Source organism: Medicago truncatula, chromosome 5, assembly GCF_003473485.1.
Source record: "Medicago truncatula cultivar Jemalong A17 chromosome 5, MtrunA17r5.0-ANR, whole genome shotgun sequence".
Taxonomy (NCBI): Eukaryota; Viridiplantae; Streptophyta; class Magnoliopsida; order Fabales; family Fabaceae; genus Medicago; species Medicago truncatula.
In genome coordinates this window covers 3,322,406-3,341,113 of record NC_053046.1, presented here as the reverse complement: position 1 = coordinate 3,341,113, position 18,708 = coordinate 3,322,406, and the positions used below count along the sequence as shown (strand labels likewise).

The 18,708-nt window shown below is 32.7% G+C and overlaps 1 protein-coding gene across 1 annotated transcript; it reads right to left on the bottom strand.

Annotated features, from left to right (window-relative positions):
• Positions 1-756: 756 nt before the first annotated feature.
• On the bottom strand, positions 757-9,399 carry LOC11435747 (kinesin-like protein KIN-UA). Its single transcript, XM_003611165.4, has 19 exons — positions 9,059-9,399; positions 8,719-8,819; positions 8,350-8,472; positions 7,632-7,817; positions 7,248-7,469; positions 6,973-7,129; positions 6,532-6,681; positions 5,902-5,990; positions 5,464-5,667; positions 5,070-5,183; positions 4,538-4,669; positions 4,308-4,439; positions 3,098-3,233; positions 2,895-2,987; positions 2,424-2,549; positions 2,189-2,314; positions 1,789-1,932; positions 1,473-1,601; positions 757-1,383 (listed from the first exon to the last, which is right to left on the bottom strand). The coding sequence occupies exons 1-19, from the start codon at positions 9,216-9,218 to the stop codon at positions 1,223-1,225; spliced, it is 2,685 nt and encodes an 894-aa protein (XP_003611213.2). The 5' UTR covers positions 9,219-9,399; the 3' UTR covers positions 757-1,222.
• Between the last annotated feature and the right edge of the window lie 9,309 nt (positions 9,400-18,708).

Genomic DNA, 18,708 nt, shown 5'->3' with positions numbered 1-18,708 from the left:
GAGTAATCAATCTATATTGTTATCTATAACGACTACGTACAGCAGATTAGTGCTCAGGTAGAGGATAATCACGTTTGACCTTAGCTTATTTGACAATAGAAAAATTATGTATACAAATTTTATTTTATTTTTTCTTTCAAAAAAAAAAAATATTTTATTTTTGAAATCTCTACATCAATCTAATGCGTACTTTGTCTATTTGACTGCAACAAGTCCCGCCAAATATAGTTTTGTTAAGACCAATTAAATAAATAAATAAACAAAGTTTTTCCGAAGAAAATAAATAAATTAACACTAATAGTATAATAATTGGGTAACTGTCATGTTTATATGATGGCAATCTGATTATTAAGGAGGCAGGCGCAGTCACCCACCACATCATTACCCAATAATACAAATCATGGTACTCCTACGGACCAAAAAAAAAAAAGGAAATAATATCAACTAAAGACAAACTAAGTAGTTAAGCTCAAATGTTTAATGGATTTTAGTTAATGGTGAATTGTTTAAGACCATATGAGTTCAAATTTTGATTAAAGTAATATTTGATCGACTTTACTTATCTTTCGATCAACTTCGAATTATCAGAACCATTTTCTCTTAAACAAAAAGGTCCCAGGTAAATAAGATTACTTTTTCTTTATCTTTTCAGTCCCAAGTTGTTTGAGGCGCATATATGTCTTTAATCTTTATGGCCATGCCCACTTAAGTCATCGCAATTATCATAGCTAATAATTATGATAATAATACACTGGCTTTTGCAACTTGGTAGGGACATTCATTATGAAATTTTTGAAAGTTTACGGGGTTCACACTTCTAACAATTGGTGAAACAATTCAAATCATCACTAATCAACAAATTTAACTATTACATCCTCAAAAATAAATAACTATTGCAGTTATGATTAGCAACAAGCTATTTCATGAAAGAAATTCAAAACTGTGACTACTGTTACCTCTATTTATTTCATATACACATTAATTTACATGCCAGAAGCTAGCAAGTGGACCAGAGAGACACCACCTCGTTGACTTGATTAAATTATGGCCATTCCATGATGGAATGCAAGAACCCACGAACACTTATCTAGAGTTTCAACTAAAACACTGAAGAAAGCCATCCACCTAGGTTTGTTACAAAGAGAAATACATCCAGAATACCGAAAAATATTGTTTATCTTTGTATCTTCCAGCCAGCTTCATTACTTTTCTACAGAATTCTTCAACGACTCACCCGCATACGCCTCATTTCGGCTTGGAAAGCGGGGATGGAGGCTAGCGTTCGATGTGCAAGAGTCTTTATGTCTTCTCTGGAACAATCTCGTGAGATACGAACTAGCTCCCATAATGCACCCCCTTTAATCATATCTCTTGCATTTGCTTCTGAAATGCATCCACCACAAAGGTCTTAGGGACATGGCCCAACAAAAATTTAGTTTATAGTCCAAAGACAGATTTTGCTTAGTACTTACCGTGTTGTGCTAAATGACAGAGGGCAAGCTCAATATGGCGCCTAATTGACGATGCTTCATTATTTGCATTTTGAACAATCCATGGAAGAGCCCCATCCTCGATAAGGAAAGATCTTCCACTCTTTAACCCTATACAATGTGGCAAAACTTAAACTCGGATAATAGCAGATACTGGTGATCATGCAAATCATTGCAAACCCAAAATATGCACCGTGGTAACTATGAAAACTGTGGAGATTATATGCACTATGTATCCTTTTAAAGGAATAAGTGTCATTTCAATGAACATATTACTCATACTGTCATACAAGTTTACCTTGACTAGATGCTCTTGACTCACACTTCGCATAATTTGCTATTCCTCGAGCAACCTGCGCATGCACATCAGGATGTCTGCATCTCACCATTCCCAGCAGTGCCTTGATACCACCTTCACCCCTTAATTCTGTTTGTAGCTTATCTAGGTGCAGGGACACAAAACTTTTAGTGGTGGCGACAGATTATTTTTATTTAAAGAAACAATGTTGTACATGACGCCAACACTTATAGTCGAGAACTACTCAGTTTTCACTGATCAATGTACTACAACTAGCCAGAAGGGTCTTTTCTACAAAATGAGTCTCAGGATCGAATGCATTATCTATATTGCAGTAAAATGCATCTATAGCGCAGACAATTAAAACAATTTCTAAAATAGATTTAGATAATTAGTTTACCATTTCCACAGAGATTAGCAATGGCCCCAGCAACCATGCGAAGAGTTTGTGGATCTTCAGCATTGGCTGCAGTCATCGACAGCAAACTAATGCCCCCTTGGGCCATAATGAGTTCTTGGTTGGTTTCTGTACATAATAAGGATGCAGAGATCAGGAAATTAACAAGATATCTTAGTAATCAACATTTTTATTTCATAATCTTGTTAGTTGCAAAGAAGAGAAGACATGATCTTACCATTCATTGCCAAATTTGCAATAGCACCTGCTGCAACTCTAAGTATGGTCTCATCTTGTGTGGTCTTAAGCAGCGTAAGCAACGATGTAAGCCCCCCCGCTTCTACAATCCTCCCCTGATTTGTTTCTGTATCAAGTTGAATACATGTTAGGGCTCATGATTCTTACTACACCAAGTTCTAGCTAACTTAGTTTAGAAGGAGATACTTTCTTTGAATCAATTCATTTCATAAACAAAATAATTAACAGATAAGGAAGAGAATACCGAACAGAGATTTTTCCTCCGCAGATTAATTGACTTAAATCAAATAATTAACAAAGATTCAGAATACTAAACTACAACTTTTCTCCGTAGATTTATTGACTTCAAATCAAAAAAATTACAGGTAATAATATTTTTTGCCCAAATTCTTTTCTTCACTTTTCTACTGCCACTATAAGGAAATTCAATATAAGCAGGTAAGACAGCAACCTTCCGCAGCTAGATTTGCTACAACTTTCACAGCATGGATTCGCACATCAGCATCTTCTGCTTCAAGCAATGACAAAATCTTCTGCAATCCCACTATAAGAATATTTATTCTATCAGGAACAAATGACTTCAGAATAAACAGACAAGCTATTACCAAAATATATGTCAAGTTTTTGACACAAGCAATACATTCTAATTACTACCTTGCTCAAAGAGCTTGCCTATTGAAGGCTTCTCCCCATTTCCTGAAGCTTGCAGCTGATGCTTAACTTGGGAAGTGAGAGAATCCCGACCACCCACTTCTTTTTCAAATCTGCCCTCGTCTAGTTGTCGACTTGTCTATTCGATAAATGTCAATCAGATAATACCAAATAAGATTACGGCAGACAATCATACAAGAAGATAGCAGTGCATATGATGATTAGAAACGGTAAAGAACAACAATGCTGGTGTATTTTCACATTGACGGTTTCAATACAACTCATTTGCCATCATTTGGCGTCCCAATCAAGCAGCTGAATAGTCCAATTTCACTTCCAGATATGAGAATAGAAACAGGGGAAAGAGATTTTGAAAACTAAGCTAAAGTTTTTCTCAAAGTTTAATTCACATTCTAAACCATTGAATAGTCTTCCCACACATGTGGATGTAAACAAGTCATTGCTAATGACAGGTAAGGTAACCAACATGTTAAGCCCTCAGGTTTCAACCTACATAAATAACGCAAAGCCAAATACTTGAAGATGCCATGGTCTCCCATTGACATGAGTACAATTCCCAGAAAAATATCAACATCGGCAGGAAATAGAAGCATGTTTGACATGATATATCTAGCCTAAGCTGAACAGAAGATATTAAATGCAACTGTTGTTTAATAATTTCTCAACCTTTGTGATAAAATAAAATAAGGCACTTTGAGTGTAAAATTAGTTTAATATCTCATTTATAAAACAAGGTAGATAAAAATAATAGGCATTTTGATTTTTTCTTACAAAAAAGGCATTGCGAATGAGATCAGCCATTTCTTTGTGAATCAAAATGAATATGCATTGCAATAAGTGCAAATTTAGTAATTAGTTAAATGACTTAAATCCAAAAAATACCCAAGTTTTCTACATTAGTAACCATGAGGAAAATCAAATATAATGCATAAGTGGTCATCTTTTTATAAAAGGGTCATGCTAACAAGTGCCCTAAGAGCATCGTTTATGGTGTCTAAAAAAGGAAATTTTGCCTTGGAAATACAAGTCAAATACTTGTGAAAGTAATAAATACACATGTTCTATGCAAAAATTATCTCTTTTGATACCTTAAACAATGCTCTAATGACACTTGTTAGTATTTTTCTTTATAAAAAATCTACTAGAGAAACTTGTTAGCTTATGGCATTTGTGCAGTTTAGGTATAGTTTACCTCATCAGCTTCAAGACTTAAATGCAACAATTGACTTTGTAATATTGCTATTTCGCCTTCAAGTTTCTCTTTCTGATGAGCCTCATCTTCCAACATCTTATGAAGTTTTGATATCTCTGACTTTGCTGATGTCTATCACAGTAAACACATCCATGTAAAACTAATTCAGATACCACGATGAGGAGAGGAAATGCAAGTGAAACATAAATATTGGAGGTCCAAAAACATACCTCTGACTGTTTTAGTTCAGCGACATGAATCTTCAAATTATTTGTTTCCCCTTCAGCAGCTTTTCTTAAAAGAGTCTCTTTTTGAAGCATTTTCTTCAAATCAGCCATTTCCTCAGCAGATACCTTGGGAATCTAGGATAATGAAATTCAAGTGAGCCTAACACAATCAGGAGTGATAATGTTGTTTTAGGGGAGGAGTATAAGGATAGGAGAGATGGGGATAGTGAGCTTAGCTCCGTCCACTAACATTACTAACAACTAATTAGCAACATTTGTCATTTGAAATACATGAACCTAATACAATCAATCCTTGATTGGGGAAATCCCTAATCACTAAGTAGGCATAATTAAATATTGAAACATATTGCTATTATCCTGAAATTACTTCACATCAGATTCCCCCCTGCCCCAATTTTTTACTTTTTTTTACCAAAGTCATGCCCCACTTCTGTTCATGTTTCTAGAGGATGTAATCATCTACTTCACCTATTGCGATAAACTTCAAAAAGTATATTACATTAAAATTTATTACCTCCATGCTTGATTTCATATTAGGCTCCTCATTCTTTCGTTGATTCATCAAAAACTTCTCTTCAAGCTTCTTAACTGACTCCATATATTCTTTCTGATACTTTGATCTTTCCTTCTAAGAAAGTAAAGTGGGTATAAGCACATATTTACCAAAAAATCATCATCAAATCAACCATTTAATGTTAATTGAACTTCAATAATTCACTTAAGTCATTCTATATATACTAAATCATCTTACCCTAGCATGCAAAAAAATAATCATCTAAAAGACCAGTTAAGTGTCATATTATGGATATACTGCACCAGGAATTGCGTGATTCAATGGCTGTCAAAGAAAGTCATTCACAAACTACAACACATATAAGATAGATATAAAAAATTGATAAAGAACCAACCTCCAATGAATCTACATAGTTTCTTTCAGCCTCAGATATCTGATGCTGTGCTTCAGTAGCTAACCTTTCAATCTCATCCTCAAATGCCTTCTGCTGTCTTTCATGTTCCATTATGAGTTTATCTAATTCTATGTCTAGCCTTCTTGATAAGCTTTTGTAATCAAATTCCTCCTTCAGTTTTATCATGTTTTCCACCTTCATAGCCTACAAGATGCACGAATATTGAACATAAGTAATGGTTAGTGGTTACAGGACACTATTTCATTTCTCATTCTATGCAATATCCTTATAAAATGAATTAGCAACAGCATGGATTTGAATTTGAAGTACAGAACAAAAGGTGAAGCCGACCAATGAAAAGAGCATTGGACATTTTAGTGGCTATAATAATCTCAAGTGGAGGGAGAAAAAAGTGAACTACTTGAATTTGGAACCCACCCTCTGTCCAAACATTATAGTACTGGCAGTCTCGCCCCTATGCCGTGGTGATGGCCCAATAGTAATGACAAGTGAAGTTCTTGCTGTACCTGTTAAAAAATTTAGATGTCAAACACACACTGCACAGATTTGGTTCATAAAATTTGAAGATGCTTCACAATTTCAACAAAACGTGTATTTCATAATATCTCGAATCTACAATGAAAGTATTTATCTATGGATTTTGTAACCCGAGATTTGCCTCAAATATCAATGATTCTGCAAAAAGTGGTGACTTCAGAGACAGTCAGCTCAAAACCTTCATGAAGATTTATCTACAAAGTATATAAAAGCATTGAAAGTGGAAGCAATTTTTTGATAAATGTCAGATTTAGCGTCATAATCTTCTCCATGACATGAGTGTCATCTATAGATTGAATTCTCGCAACATTAATTATTTAGTTATTTTGTTAGCTTTTTGGTACGCGTTCATTTGACATAACACAGGACTCCAGTGTGTTAAACTAATGTTAACATCAACTGCAAACATGGCATAGTTGAGAATACGATGCTTTATGGTGAAAAAGCTAAGCCCAAACCAAAATAAAAGAACAGGAGAAAATAGCAATTCATATACTGACAAAATCTTACCTCCAAATGAATCACGTAACAATCTAGTAAGCTTTGAGTCACGAAATGGCACATGCGCACTATTCTCTGCAAGTGAATTAATACATTTCCCCAGTGCACTCAAAGAAAGATTGATGGATTTGGCTTCTTCTAACATATGTCCTTCACTTCCTATTAAGCAAACAATAATGAAACAGTATCATTAAGTAGAAAATATCAGAGACAGAAACTGTATATCCTCCCCATCTTGAATAACCAATATTTTCCTTGAGCAAGGAAAACTGACTTATATTAGCCCAGCATTCAAAAAAATTCCCTGTTGCCTCAATGTATATCAAGATTTATAAAATTAAAGTAAGGAAAAGACTGGGAGAGGAATATGGAATGTTTCCATGTAGCAAAGACTCTACAAAAAGATGAATGTGTTGAGATCACAAAACCCACTTGATTATATCTACGGACCTGATTTGTCAATTCGTTCTGAGCCAGCAAGATCTACAACAACCAACTTGGCTTTCCGAACAATAGGCGCCTTTAACGATTTGACCATGTGTGGATGATTTCCATTTTCACTTGAATGAGAAGCATCTCTTCCTTTGATGGATCGTTTTACATGCACCTATTATATTAGCGGTACAGTCACTCCTCCAATGACATTAAAAGTAGAAATATTGAACAATGACTACTAAAAGGACAGGAATATAAGCTCCATACAGCATATATGTCAATTCATTTACCATTAGAATAGCATGACTTCTAGAAGATTCGGTATTCAGTTTCGTATTTGCAGCAAAGCGGTGAGCCTCTCCTAATCTTAGTAGTTCAACAAAACTCTGTTGGTCCCTAATCTCGACTAGAGTAGCTCCAGGTAATGAAACATCACCAGTTTTGGGATCTTCTACAATGGCTATGTTATCATTGGCAGGATCAAGAAGATCCTGTATAGTCTCCATATAAAGCTGAACATGGGAATCAAGAAATATCATATTAACATATGAAGTCTGAATGTAGTTAGCCAGAAGATATAACAAATACTTCAATACAATGGATAAATTTGAATTGATAAAAGTACTATATCTAAATTGGAAAGTCATACCAAAATATATATTTTTGCTAAGTACCTGCAAATATGAGACTGAGACTGAATCAGTTTCCAAGGAAACATCTGCAAAAATATCTTCCATGGCTCGCACCATTATTCCACGCGCAGCTGTGTCTTCCTCCCCAAGTCTTCCAAGAGTATACGTTTTACCAGTACCAGTCTGCCCATAGGCCATAATTGTCCCATTGTAGCCATCCAATACACTCTGCAGAAGGTTAAAGTAAGGCATGGCATGTAATAAAAGGAAGTTCCAAAGTAAGAAACAACATGATTGCACAAATTCATCTTTGTTCTAGTATGAATAGTCTTTTGCACTTCCTGTTATGTGATACAAGCACCAAAATAAATAAGTGTGTTTCAGGGGTTGATTTTTAAAATAATTGATCAGAAGTAATGATAAACTCTAGAAAGTGGGGAATTTTCAATTTCCAAGCAATAGGACACATAGTTAATCCACATCATTCCATTTAAACTAGATTTTAATCGCTGAAGATGGATTCATGAAAGCATAAAATCAACAATATTATTGACATTTCTTTTCACCAAAGATGGCTAAACTAGATGGTCATGCACCCTCATAAAATCAATGTTTCTTGTGTCACCTTAGCAGTAAGTGCTTGACGTTATAATCTCGAGACGAATTTCAAATCTCAATTGGGACAGATGTAAAATGGCAATTAGTATCAAAGTTTGAACCTATACCAGCAAGCAATGAATATGAATGAATGTACACACACCTCCACAACAGGCCTAGCCACAACTTCATAAACACGTTTTTGCGACGCGAATTCAGTAAGCACCTCATCAAATTCATAAGTCTCTCCATCCCAATTGTTCTTCCTAAGTTTCAACCTTTTCAGCTGCAACACAGCAACGCATGTACAATTAACTTCCCAACAAAGGAGATAATTTTTTTTTTTAATAAGCTAAATTAATCCGCCTAAATTGGCACCTGGGAGAATCGAACCTGAGACCTTGAGGAGGAGCGCACTCCAAGGTCTCAAGCTAACACCACCGGTACAATTAAGTTTCCAACAAAGAGATAAATCTAAAAACAAGCAAACAAAAAAAAAAAAAAAAAATGGCGAAATTGATTCAGCATATACCTCAGGCTGTAATTCAACACAGTCAGCAAAATCAGCATCCGCTACTGATTCCTCCGCATTACGTGGCCGCAGCCTAACAGCTACTCTAACTCTTCCAGGAACTTGAGAAAACACAACACTAACATGTTATTTTCACACGTAATTATTAATTAATTAATAGTTTTTTATCTCCAAATTTCACGGATCCTGATTTAGTTTTCCGCAGCATTTCATTTCTAATAACTAAAAATACCATATAATTAGGGAATTAAAGCAAAAATGAAAGTAATTGATCTCTACATATAGAAAGAGAGAAAATGTATGATGATAATGTAATTGATCAGAGAATGGAAGAACTGACCAGAAGCATGACGGTCCTTGGCGGCGCCGGTGGTGGTGTTGCGGCGTTGAGTTGGTTTGGACTTGACATTTGACGATGGTGGTTTGAAAGAAGTTCTGGTGTTACTGTTAGTGTTACCGTTTCTGTTACTACTTGCACCACCTTGAGAGAAGGTTGACATTATTATTATTGTTCAAATTTCAACAAAACAAAAGGTTTGGTTTGGTGGTTGATTAAAGAAAAAGGACTTGTTTGGTTGATTTGAGAATATGAATATGGCAGTTGAGTTCAACTTCACTTCTTCATTCCGCAACCGCTACAGATGTGACTCACATTAATTCATGTTCCTTCCGAACAACACTCACTAGTGCCTTAGTACCATCTTTATTTTATTTCTTTGACTTTATGTTTTATTGTTTATATTATAATTATCGTATTAATTTTAGTTTAACAGATAAAAATGATGAAATTGTTGCATTGAACAACATAATTGGAGTTCAAATACTGACATCAATCATTGTTTTAACATATGTCTGTCTGGAAGGCCTAACTCAACAAAAAATGTTGACAATAATATTTAATTGAACATTTTTTTTTTAAATCAGAAATATGTGTTTTAGTAGATAAATGAAATAAAAATACCATAAAAAATTACACACAGCTGAAGTATGTTTTGACTTTGGAGTTATGTGTGTAATAAGTTTTAAACTAATTTTGTCGTTTTTTTGTTATATAATCTAATAATTCCATATTATTATTTAAATAAATGAAAAATCTAAGATTCAAACTTCATATCTCTTAACAATTGTTCTGAAAGACGACCATGTTTGTCATTTCTAAAGACAAAAAAAAGCGTTATAAAAATGTATACATACCAAAATGTCGGATTTTGTGTGTGATAGACATTTTCGTAGCATTGGTTCTGTCGCGGGCATCAAAATTGAATAGAGAAAAAGCAACTTGAGCTCTTCATCATGGCTCGGTCCACACTAGGCAGGTCCCATATACTTCTTTATTCTTACAATATTAAAGATGTTATTCCTCTAATAATTCATCAATTGATTTCTATGTTTTGTTTTAATTTGAAAGTACAAACGCAACTCCCTTATTTCAAATTAAAGCTCATTAACAAATGAATGAGTTCCATCATGCTTTTTTCACTGATTCAAAAGAGAGAGGAGATTTGAGCCGGCGACATTCAATATGTTTCAATTCCCTCAACAGCTCAATCCATTTTTTTAGATAGACATAATCTTTAAAAACTCATATATAAAAGTGAAGGAGTCTGAATTTGAACTCCAGCTTCAGCATCTGTTAGTAATAATTTTGCCATTTTTACAATTGCATTCGGACTTGCAGACTCCGCTCAATCCACTTTCATCTTTAATTATTGCTAATAATCATCTAATAATATATTGGATCATGTTAACCAATACCTTCAGAGCATTTTTAAGGTACCAAACAACTTTAAGCGTAATATTACTATAACTGATTCCTTAACCATGACCCAAAATCTTAGTTAACATTTCCCTAATTTTATGAAGCAGTGTTTTTATGGAATCTTGTCATTGTTGAGCGATTGATTTGGTTGTTATTACAATTATTATGTTTGGTATCAGATTTGTCTGTGCAAATATAAGAAAATGAATAAAAGGAAAAGGGTCAAACGGACCACGTTTAAGTATTTGTTTCTGTAGCTTTGCACCTAGTAAAATGTCTTCTTGTGTCGTTTTCCATATAATTGTCCATTTGGCATGCTAATTAGCAAACACAAGTTACTCGGTAATGTCACACACATGCGTCCAAAACAACATTCGGTTTCCTAAAAACAATTAAACAATTTTAAGTGTCAACTGAAACCAGTCTAAAAATGCACCTATTTTGGTCACCTTTAAATCTATTTTTAGAAATATGACAATATTAAATCTCTTGAGTGAGAGTTTTGTTATCTATGTAATCCTACTCGATTGGAGATATTGATTTTGTAATTATACTTCGTTGATCGGTTCACATAACAAAGACTCATTTCTTTTTATCAATTTAGGTATTAGAATATTACAAAAATATTTTTAATTATATTAGAGTATCTTGGAATATCCCTTAAGATTATATTTTATGTAATTCTTAGACCACTGAAACATGTCAAGTTCTCCATTTGGAAGCTTGTAGTAAAAAACCATAAAGCAAATTCCGAATTGGAAAGTGACAATAACATGCAAGGTATGGAAAACATAATTTATGGACATATCCTTCCAAATTAAAAAGGTGATGATGAACTATCATCCTTGATCATATATCACTGCATAATTCTAATACTTAAGTATTTTAATGGTTGAAGGTCTATTTGTTCTGTATATATTTTAAAATAAAACATATCTTAATCCTCAATTTGTACTTTTTATCCGAACATTATGAATGCCTGGACAAAAAAAAAAACCATAACATTATGAGCACAAACTCATTAATAGAATTATAAAATTGATCAAATTCATTTCCTTCTTATGTATTCTACTATTTTGTAGACCTTTTGTTTAGACAATACATTCTGATGGATGACAATAACTTCACCACCATTCAATTTCACGTTTCTTCTGCAAGAATTTGCACAAAATGTCACGAGAAAAAATAAACATTAAGCACATTGATCCATAAGATCAATAATCAAAGAAGAATAATTGGCCAACGATAACATGACGAGGACAAATTGATTTTATGTAAAATGAGGTCGGTACTTATCTTGCTCTATGTATTCTAAAATAAAAGATGTTGAAAATTGATTTTATGTTAAAACTTTAAAAAATGTTAGTGCAAACGTTGAAAACTCTAAAAAGATATTGTTGGTTACCTTAGACAAGTATCTTGAATGTTCAGGGAATGATGTGTTTTGGTACGGTGAAGGCGACGTAGACAACTAAGGAGGAGGTTGCCAATTTGTGGCGGCAAAACGATACAAGGGAGTGAGAGTAAATGTGAGGCGACAACAAGGATAGAAGAGATTCCTATTTTTGTGGTGGCAAGAATACGCAAGGCAAGGAGATAAAAGACGAATATGAGGGAAAGAGGGTATGCGATCTGGTGGCTATATAGGAGATGTTACTCATATAATTTCTTAATATTTTAGGTGGAAATGTGGTGTCCCCATCCCTTATGATCCTGGATCATTTTTGTTGATTTTGGCGCTCCTTCGAGCTCATTAACAAGTGTATTGATTCGACTTGGGGTAGAAGCAGAAGCGGATCCTGATATCAAAAGTCTTCCTAGCTAGTGGTGTTGTCAAGAGGGTGTTCTGTTTGTGTTAACAGTGGTGCAAGTATATCATGTGGCGTATTCACAGGAAGATTGGTAAGTTCAAGTGATGAATGTGTTGCTATAAAAGTTGAAAGAATAAATGGATAAAAAAAGATGGTGATATATGCATTTTGTTAGTTGTGGGAGTTTCCATCATATTCTCACTCACTGAAGAAAATGTATTAGGGTAGGATAAGTATGATCCAACATTCAAGCTGGACTAATTAGCTAGGAGACCCGCCTCGATATTAATTAATCTATGAGATTACTCAAATTCAAGTCCAATATTGTTGAATAAACATATTGATTCAACCGAATGAAAGGATAATTAATTAGACCGTCACATTTTTTTCTTTTCCCCTCCAAATTCAATGGATATTTATACCTTTTCCCGTCCAAATTCAATGGATATCTATATTGTTGTCTCATACACACAAACTAAACAATGTAATATTTTTTAAGGTGTTGGATCTAAAACCGAGCTTATCGAAGTTAAAGAGAAAACTCTCAACTAAGTAATTGTTCGGGAGACAAGCTTAATTTAAACTTTATGAAATAAAGATTATACAGAATAAGAATTTTATGAATCTAGTTTGAACAATCACTTTATATGCAACTACCAAAGTAGGAAGGTGGCAGTTGCCAACCTGCTGGAGAGAAATAATAAAAAAACTGTAAATTAATTTTTAATGTTTTTTGTTTCTTCCAATGGCACCCCCCATTTGCTTTTGTATTCTCTCACCTCATTTACTAATTTCCAGAACTGTAGTGAGAGGATGAGTCGAGGAAACAGAACAAGAAGTAAGAACGCCTTCACCTTCTTCCTCAACCATTCCCAATCCCAATCCTAACCCTAATCTCGATCGCGAATTCAATCTCGATCTGGAACGTCGATTTCAAGCACTCAAAACAAAATCCAATCCTCAACAACCATTGGATATCAACGCTAGATCCAATGCTCTAAAAACCAAATCGAATCCTGCCGGCGCTATTGTCTCTGCATCGGAAACTAAGGTTGGGTATGAAAGGGAAGAGGAAGAGGATGAAGAGGCTCAGATTTAGAATTTTTTTCTTTTCAGTTATATAATTTTTTACTGTAGATGCTTTGGTTGATTTTTACTTATACCGGATTCGTATGTGTTTTAGTATGTCTTTTACAATTTTACTAGTGATTACCGTCGGTTATTGTCATTTGTCAGATCATTCAAAACATTTGGATGGCATATGTTCCTTCCTTTCTCATTTATTTTTTTTATTTCTTATCTAATCCGTATGCTCATCGATCACTCTTTTGTTATTTTTTACTCATCAATCACTCTTTTGTTTTTTTGTTAATTTTTTCACACATAAATAAGAAACTATGTGCAAAATTAAATTAATTGGACTATTAAGGTTAAAGGTTAAGTTAGTAAAATTTCCTTGATTAAGAAAAAAGAATCTTAGGCATAATAAACCTGTAAAACCTGTTAAAGTATATATAATGTTTTAAGATATGTTATTTAAAATAGTGCGTTATTTTTTAAAAACCAATAAAATCGTTATTTAAAATGGTATGCTATTCTTTATAAAAACGACAAACATGTTATTTAAAATAGTACATTTTTTTTTTAAATAAACACTACCCACAATTATTTTATGTCACATAAAATAGTCCACATCAATTAATTATATGTCAAACATTATTTTTCTTTTTAATGTCATTTTAAAAATCAATTAATTTCTTGTGTAATTGAAATTAATGTGGCAATATTATCATCAAATACAGAACTGGCCATCCGAAATATTTTGTTTAGAACAAAAAGTCCAACACAATATGCAAAGCCCATGATTTGTTATAAACAAAAACCAATAAATCAAACAAATACAAAATTGTTATTTAATCATTTGGTGAGGTCCACTTTTTTGTTTCACAATACCCATCAATAAGTTAAAGCAATTACTAGGTAAATGATCTTAGTCATCCAAATTAAAAACTATTAAATTCATGGTTGTGGTTGAACTTTCCCATCATAGGAAAGAACTTCCCTTTCCCATGCTAAACCTCACCAAGTAGAAAATGGGCACTGATGAGATTGCCCTATAGCTAGGTAGTTTCAGCAGTGGGATATGTCTAAGCTAAAGGCACTCTTCAATCAATTAAGTGGACCTTATGGATATTTTATCTTTTTCTTTCTGAAGTCAGAGAAAGGCTAAAAAGCATATACATTTGTTGAAGATTTTCAAGAGAGAAAGGGAGAAGAAGGACGAGAACGTGCTCCACCAATGCAGTATATAGGTTGAGAGTGATCCTCCTTGGATTCACTCTTTCTCCCTCCATTATGAAGACTAATCAATAAAGAATTTATAAAGTTAATTGACCAAAATGAAAGTGAGTGTGGTCCTATGTATGAATTTTGCACGAGGGCTTAAATTCAACAATGTTTTCACATAACAAAACCTCAAGAGTACTCTAAAAAAGCAAGAAGATCTGACCCAATTTATGTGAAACCCACAAATCAATGATAAAGTTCAAGATATATTCCAATTAATCGGGTTAGATGCATTGAATTTTTTTTAATAAACTATCCCAAATTTTATTTTGAAACAGATCTTATAAGTTGAATTCATTATTTATTAAAGCTTAGCTAGAAAAGTTTAGGGGCAGCGGGTTGTAGCAATTCATGTGTCCTAATCTTCTTTTCTTTTTTGAATAAAGTCATATGTCCTAATCAAGGATTGGCAAGATCTAACATTTTTCAATCAACATGTTCTTCAGAATTTAACAGTTTTTGGGCTTACCCTAAAAGCAAAGTTAACAAGATATAACCTCTCAATCAATCAAAATACATTTTAAAAATGTTAATTAAGTAAATGGTTCCTATAAATATTCAGAATTTCATTTTTAGTCCTTAGAAAATAAAATCGCACATTTTAGTCCATGTAAAAAATTTCATCAGCATTTTTAGTCACTGTAAAAAATTTCATCAACATTTTTAGTCCTTGGAAAAATTTTACGATAGCATTTCGGTCCCTAAAATGATAAAGGAAAATGTCACAGAGACCAAAAAATATGATTTTATTTTGTAGTTAAAAACAAAATTCTGAATATTTATAGAGTACATTTACTTGATTAACCCTTTTAAAAACATAGGTAACATATAAATGAACAGCTAAATATATTTATTCATCTTTTGCATCATAATGTTTCTATTGTTTTTTATAAATAAACAAAGATATATTACTCATAAGGAGTAAAAGTGGTACAACATCTATAATAAAAGGCGTTACAAATATCAGTATGTTTTTGGATTAGTTACCGTATTTTTTTATTTTTCTCCTTCTTGTATTGAACATTGATCGATTAATGATAATAGTTAACTTTGTTTCAGACAAAAAATAAAAAACAAGAAAGTCGGTATTTTTGTATAAAGAATAATTCATTATTATTATTTTATGAGCACCCTTTAATTCATACTTTTAAACTTTATTTCAACTTTAACTTAAAATGTGTAACAAAGACAAACTAAAATAATGAAAAGAAAAAGAAAAAAGAATTGAGTTTGTTTGAAAAGTATCGAAGAAGATGGAATTAACATTTATTTAAGTAATATGTTAATAGATCTCCTTCGGGAGCTCTATTCACATTTGAATGTTATGCTACTTATTTATAATTAGTCTGCATCTCTATGGTCCGAGAACATCTGATTTGGGACTTACTTTCTCTTGTTGACAAACCTCCTGCCATACTTTGGTGCTGCAAACCAACCTTTCTTTTTGTTCATCCTTTGCACAAAACTTCAACTGATGTTTCATCCTCGCCATTGGTTATGCTATCTGAAGGAAAAACTTCAAACTACACTGGTCAGAGGTACTGGGAATGTCATCTGAAGGAACAACCTCAAACTACATTGGTTACAAGAGCATTATTACAATAATTGGTATCCATTATTGGCTAATATTCCTAATGTGAATGTGTCTCCTGTTGATTGATGATCAGCAAGAGCTGAATATGTTCAATTCATTTCTTAAAAAAAATAAAATTGGACACGTTTCGACCTATCAGATTTTCATTAACTTTGCCCTTTCATTTATTAGATCCGATCTTTGTTATGAGCAAAAGACTATTTTTTAGACTCATTAAACAACTTATGTATATGGTTTATATTATAGAGCAGATGTATGGTTGTTTAATTAATTTAAAGAAGTATTTTTTATTTTTTTTGTTTACCCCCTAAAATTGCACAACGTTAATCAATTTATCTCATCCGTCAAGTTTTTCTATTAGTCAACATAACATTTTGCAAATATGCCCCTGAAGTTTTGCACTTATGTGCAAAATGCCCCCCGAACTTTAAAATTTATATATTTTTTTCTTATTCTTGACTCAAATGATATTAAAGACAAACAATTAACAATTAGCTTTATGTCTCCTCTTAAGTTCTTGGAATAGAATTATTGAATTTTATCAATGTCATGTGTATCATCATTGTGATTTCACCTTTGACTTATTGACCTTCCTTTACAAGTTGATTATGGTGTCATTCTCCTATGTCCATTTGTTTATTTCCATTTGTGTTTGTTTACAATTTCCATTCATGAAGTTCATGAACATTGTTTGGATTGGATAAGGTTTTTGTGTTCCTTTTATGCATATAGATATAGATTATGTTTTTGGAGCATTTGAGATCAATAGTAAACAACTAATCATCATACCATACAACAAAAATGGTTAATGAGTAATTCAAAAATTAACAAGAATTGCTATCAAAAAAGAAAGAAAACAACAAATAAATAGATTAAACAAATAAATTTCGATTATGGTGCAGAATAATGTGATGGGAATTGACCCAACATAAAGCTAAATGTTAATTGCTTGCCTTTAATATCTTTTGAGTCAAATACAAGAAGAAGAAAAAATAAAAAAAAATTCAAGTTCAAGGGGTATTTTGCACATAAATGCAAAACTTCAGGGGGGGTATTTGTAAAACATCATGTTAACTAACAGAAAATTTTGACGGAAGAGGCAAATTGATTAACGTCATGCAATTTCAGGGAGGTAATTGAAGTTTTCTTAATTTCAAGGAGATAATTGACGAAACTTACAATTTCAGAAGGATGGTTGCCTATTTACTCAGGATCTATGTCATGTACCTTTGTTCAGGAAATTAGGCCAGTGGATAAAGCAACTTCAGACTCAGAGAGTTATGTCTTGTGAGCCATGACTTCTTTATTACATGATCGTAATGCATTGCATAGACTTTCCGTATAGATAAGATGTAACACCTTTTTCTTTACTTAAAAAGAAGTAGGACTAGGACATGTGAAGAATCACATCGCTAGCTAGTTATATACTCCCTCCGTTTTAAAATGAGTGTCATTTTAGTCAAAAAAATTATTTTAAAATGAATGTCACTTTCAGTTTCCAATGCAATAATAATTTTTTCTTTTCAATTGTACCCTTCAATTAATACTCTGTTACACTACTTCCAAAGTATTATTTTTTCTTTAATGAAAAACAAATCAATAGTTGATTAAGATAATTTGGTAAAATTGCTATGACATTTGACTACTTTATTTCATTCCTTAATATACGTGCAATTGGTTAAAACGACACTCATTTTGAAAACGGAGAGAGTATTATAACGGACCACAATTTTGAAATGATTTGATATGCATTGCTAGGGATAGAGAAGGTACAAGAGTTTATAAAATGGCACTTGATTTATTCAAATGCAAGACTTGATTTAGTTTCACTGAACTATATTTGGTGACAATAAATCTCTTTAATATTTCATTTTTATAGTCTAATGTACTACCAAAAAATTTCTTCTAACTTAATACGACAATGTGGTGTGCAGAGGACCCTAATGAACAGAGAAAGCTTAATTCATCCACTTTACAATATTTTTTTTTTTGTATACATTCACTTCACCAATTAACATCATGTGCAAAATATCTACCAAAAGTAAAAGCTCCATGTGTTGTTCATAATAAACCTGTATCATACAGGGTTATACTACATATAAATTTCACAAATTTACTTTTAAAAAGAACTTTCACTGAAGTTTTAAACATTCAACTATTTTGAGCTTAAAATATTATGCTAATATAAACACAAACTTATCGGTTAGTCCAAATCCCTGTTACAAGCTTTTGGAAACCATGTGAATTTAAATGGTTCATGATTTAAAATTCTGATAGCCCACACAACATATTTATAGTATTGATCTTCATTATTCACATATGATGTAGTGTTATTTTCTCATAATATCATACAATGACATTTAAACCTTGTTTTCTATACTAGGGTCTAACACTTCCATTTTTAATTTCTCTTTGCCTTCTTCATATGAAAGGGAAGTATAAAGTAAAGTAATAAAAAAGAATAGAAATAACATTATAAG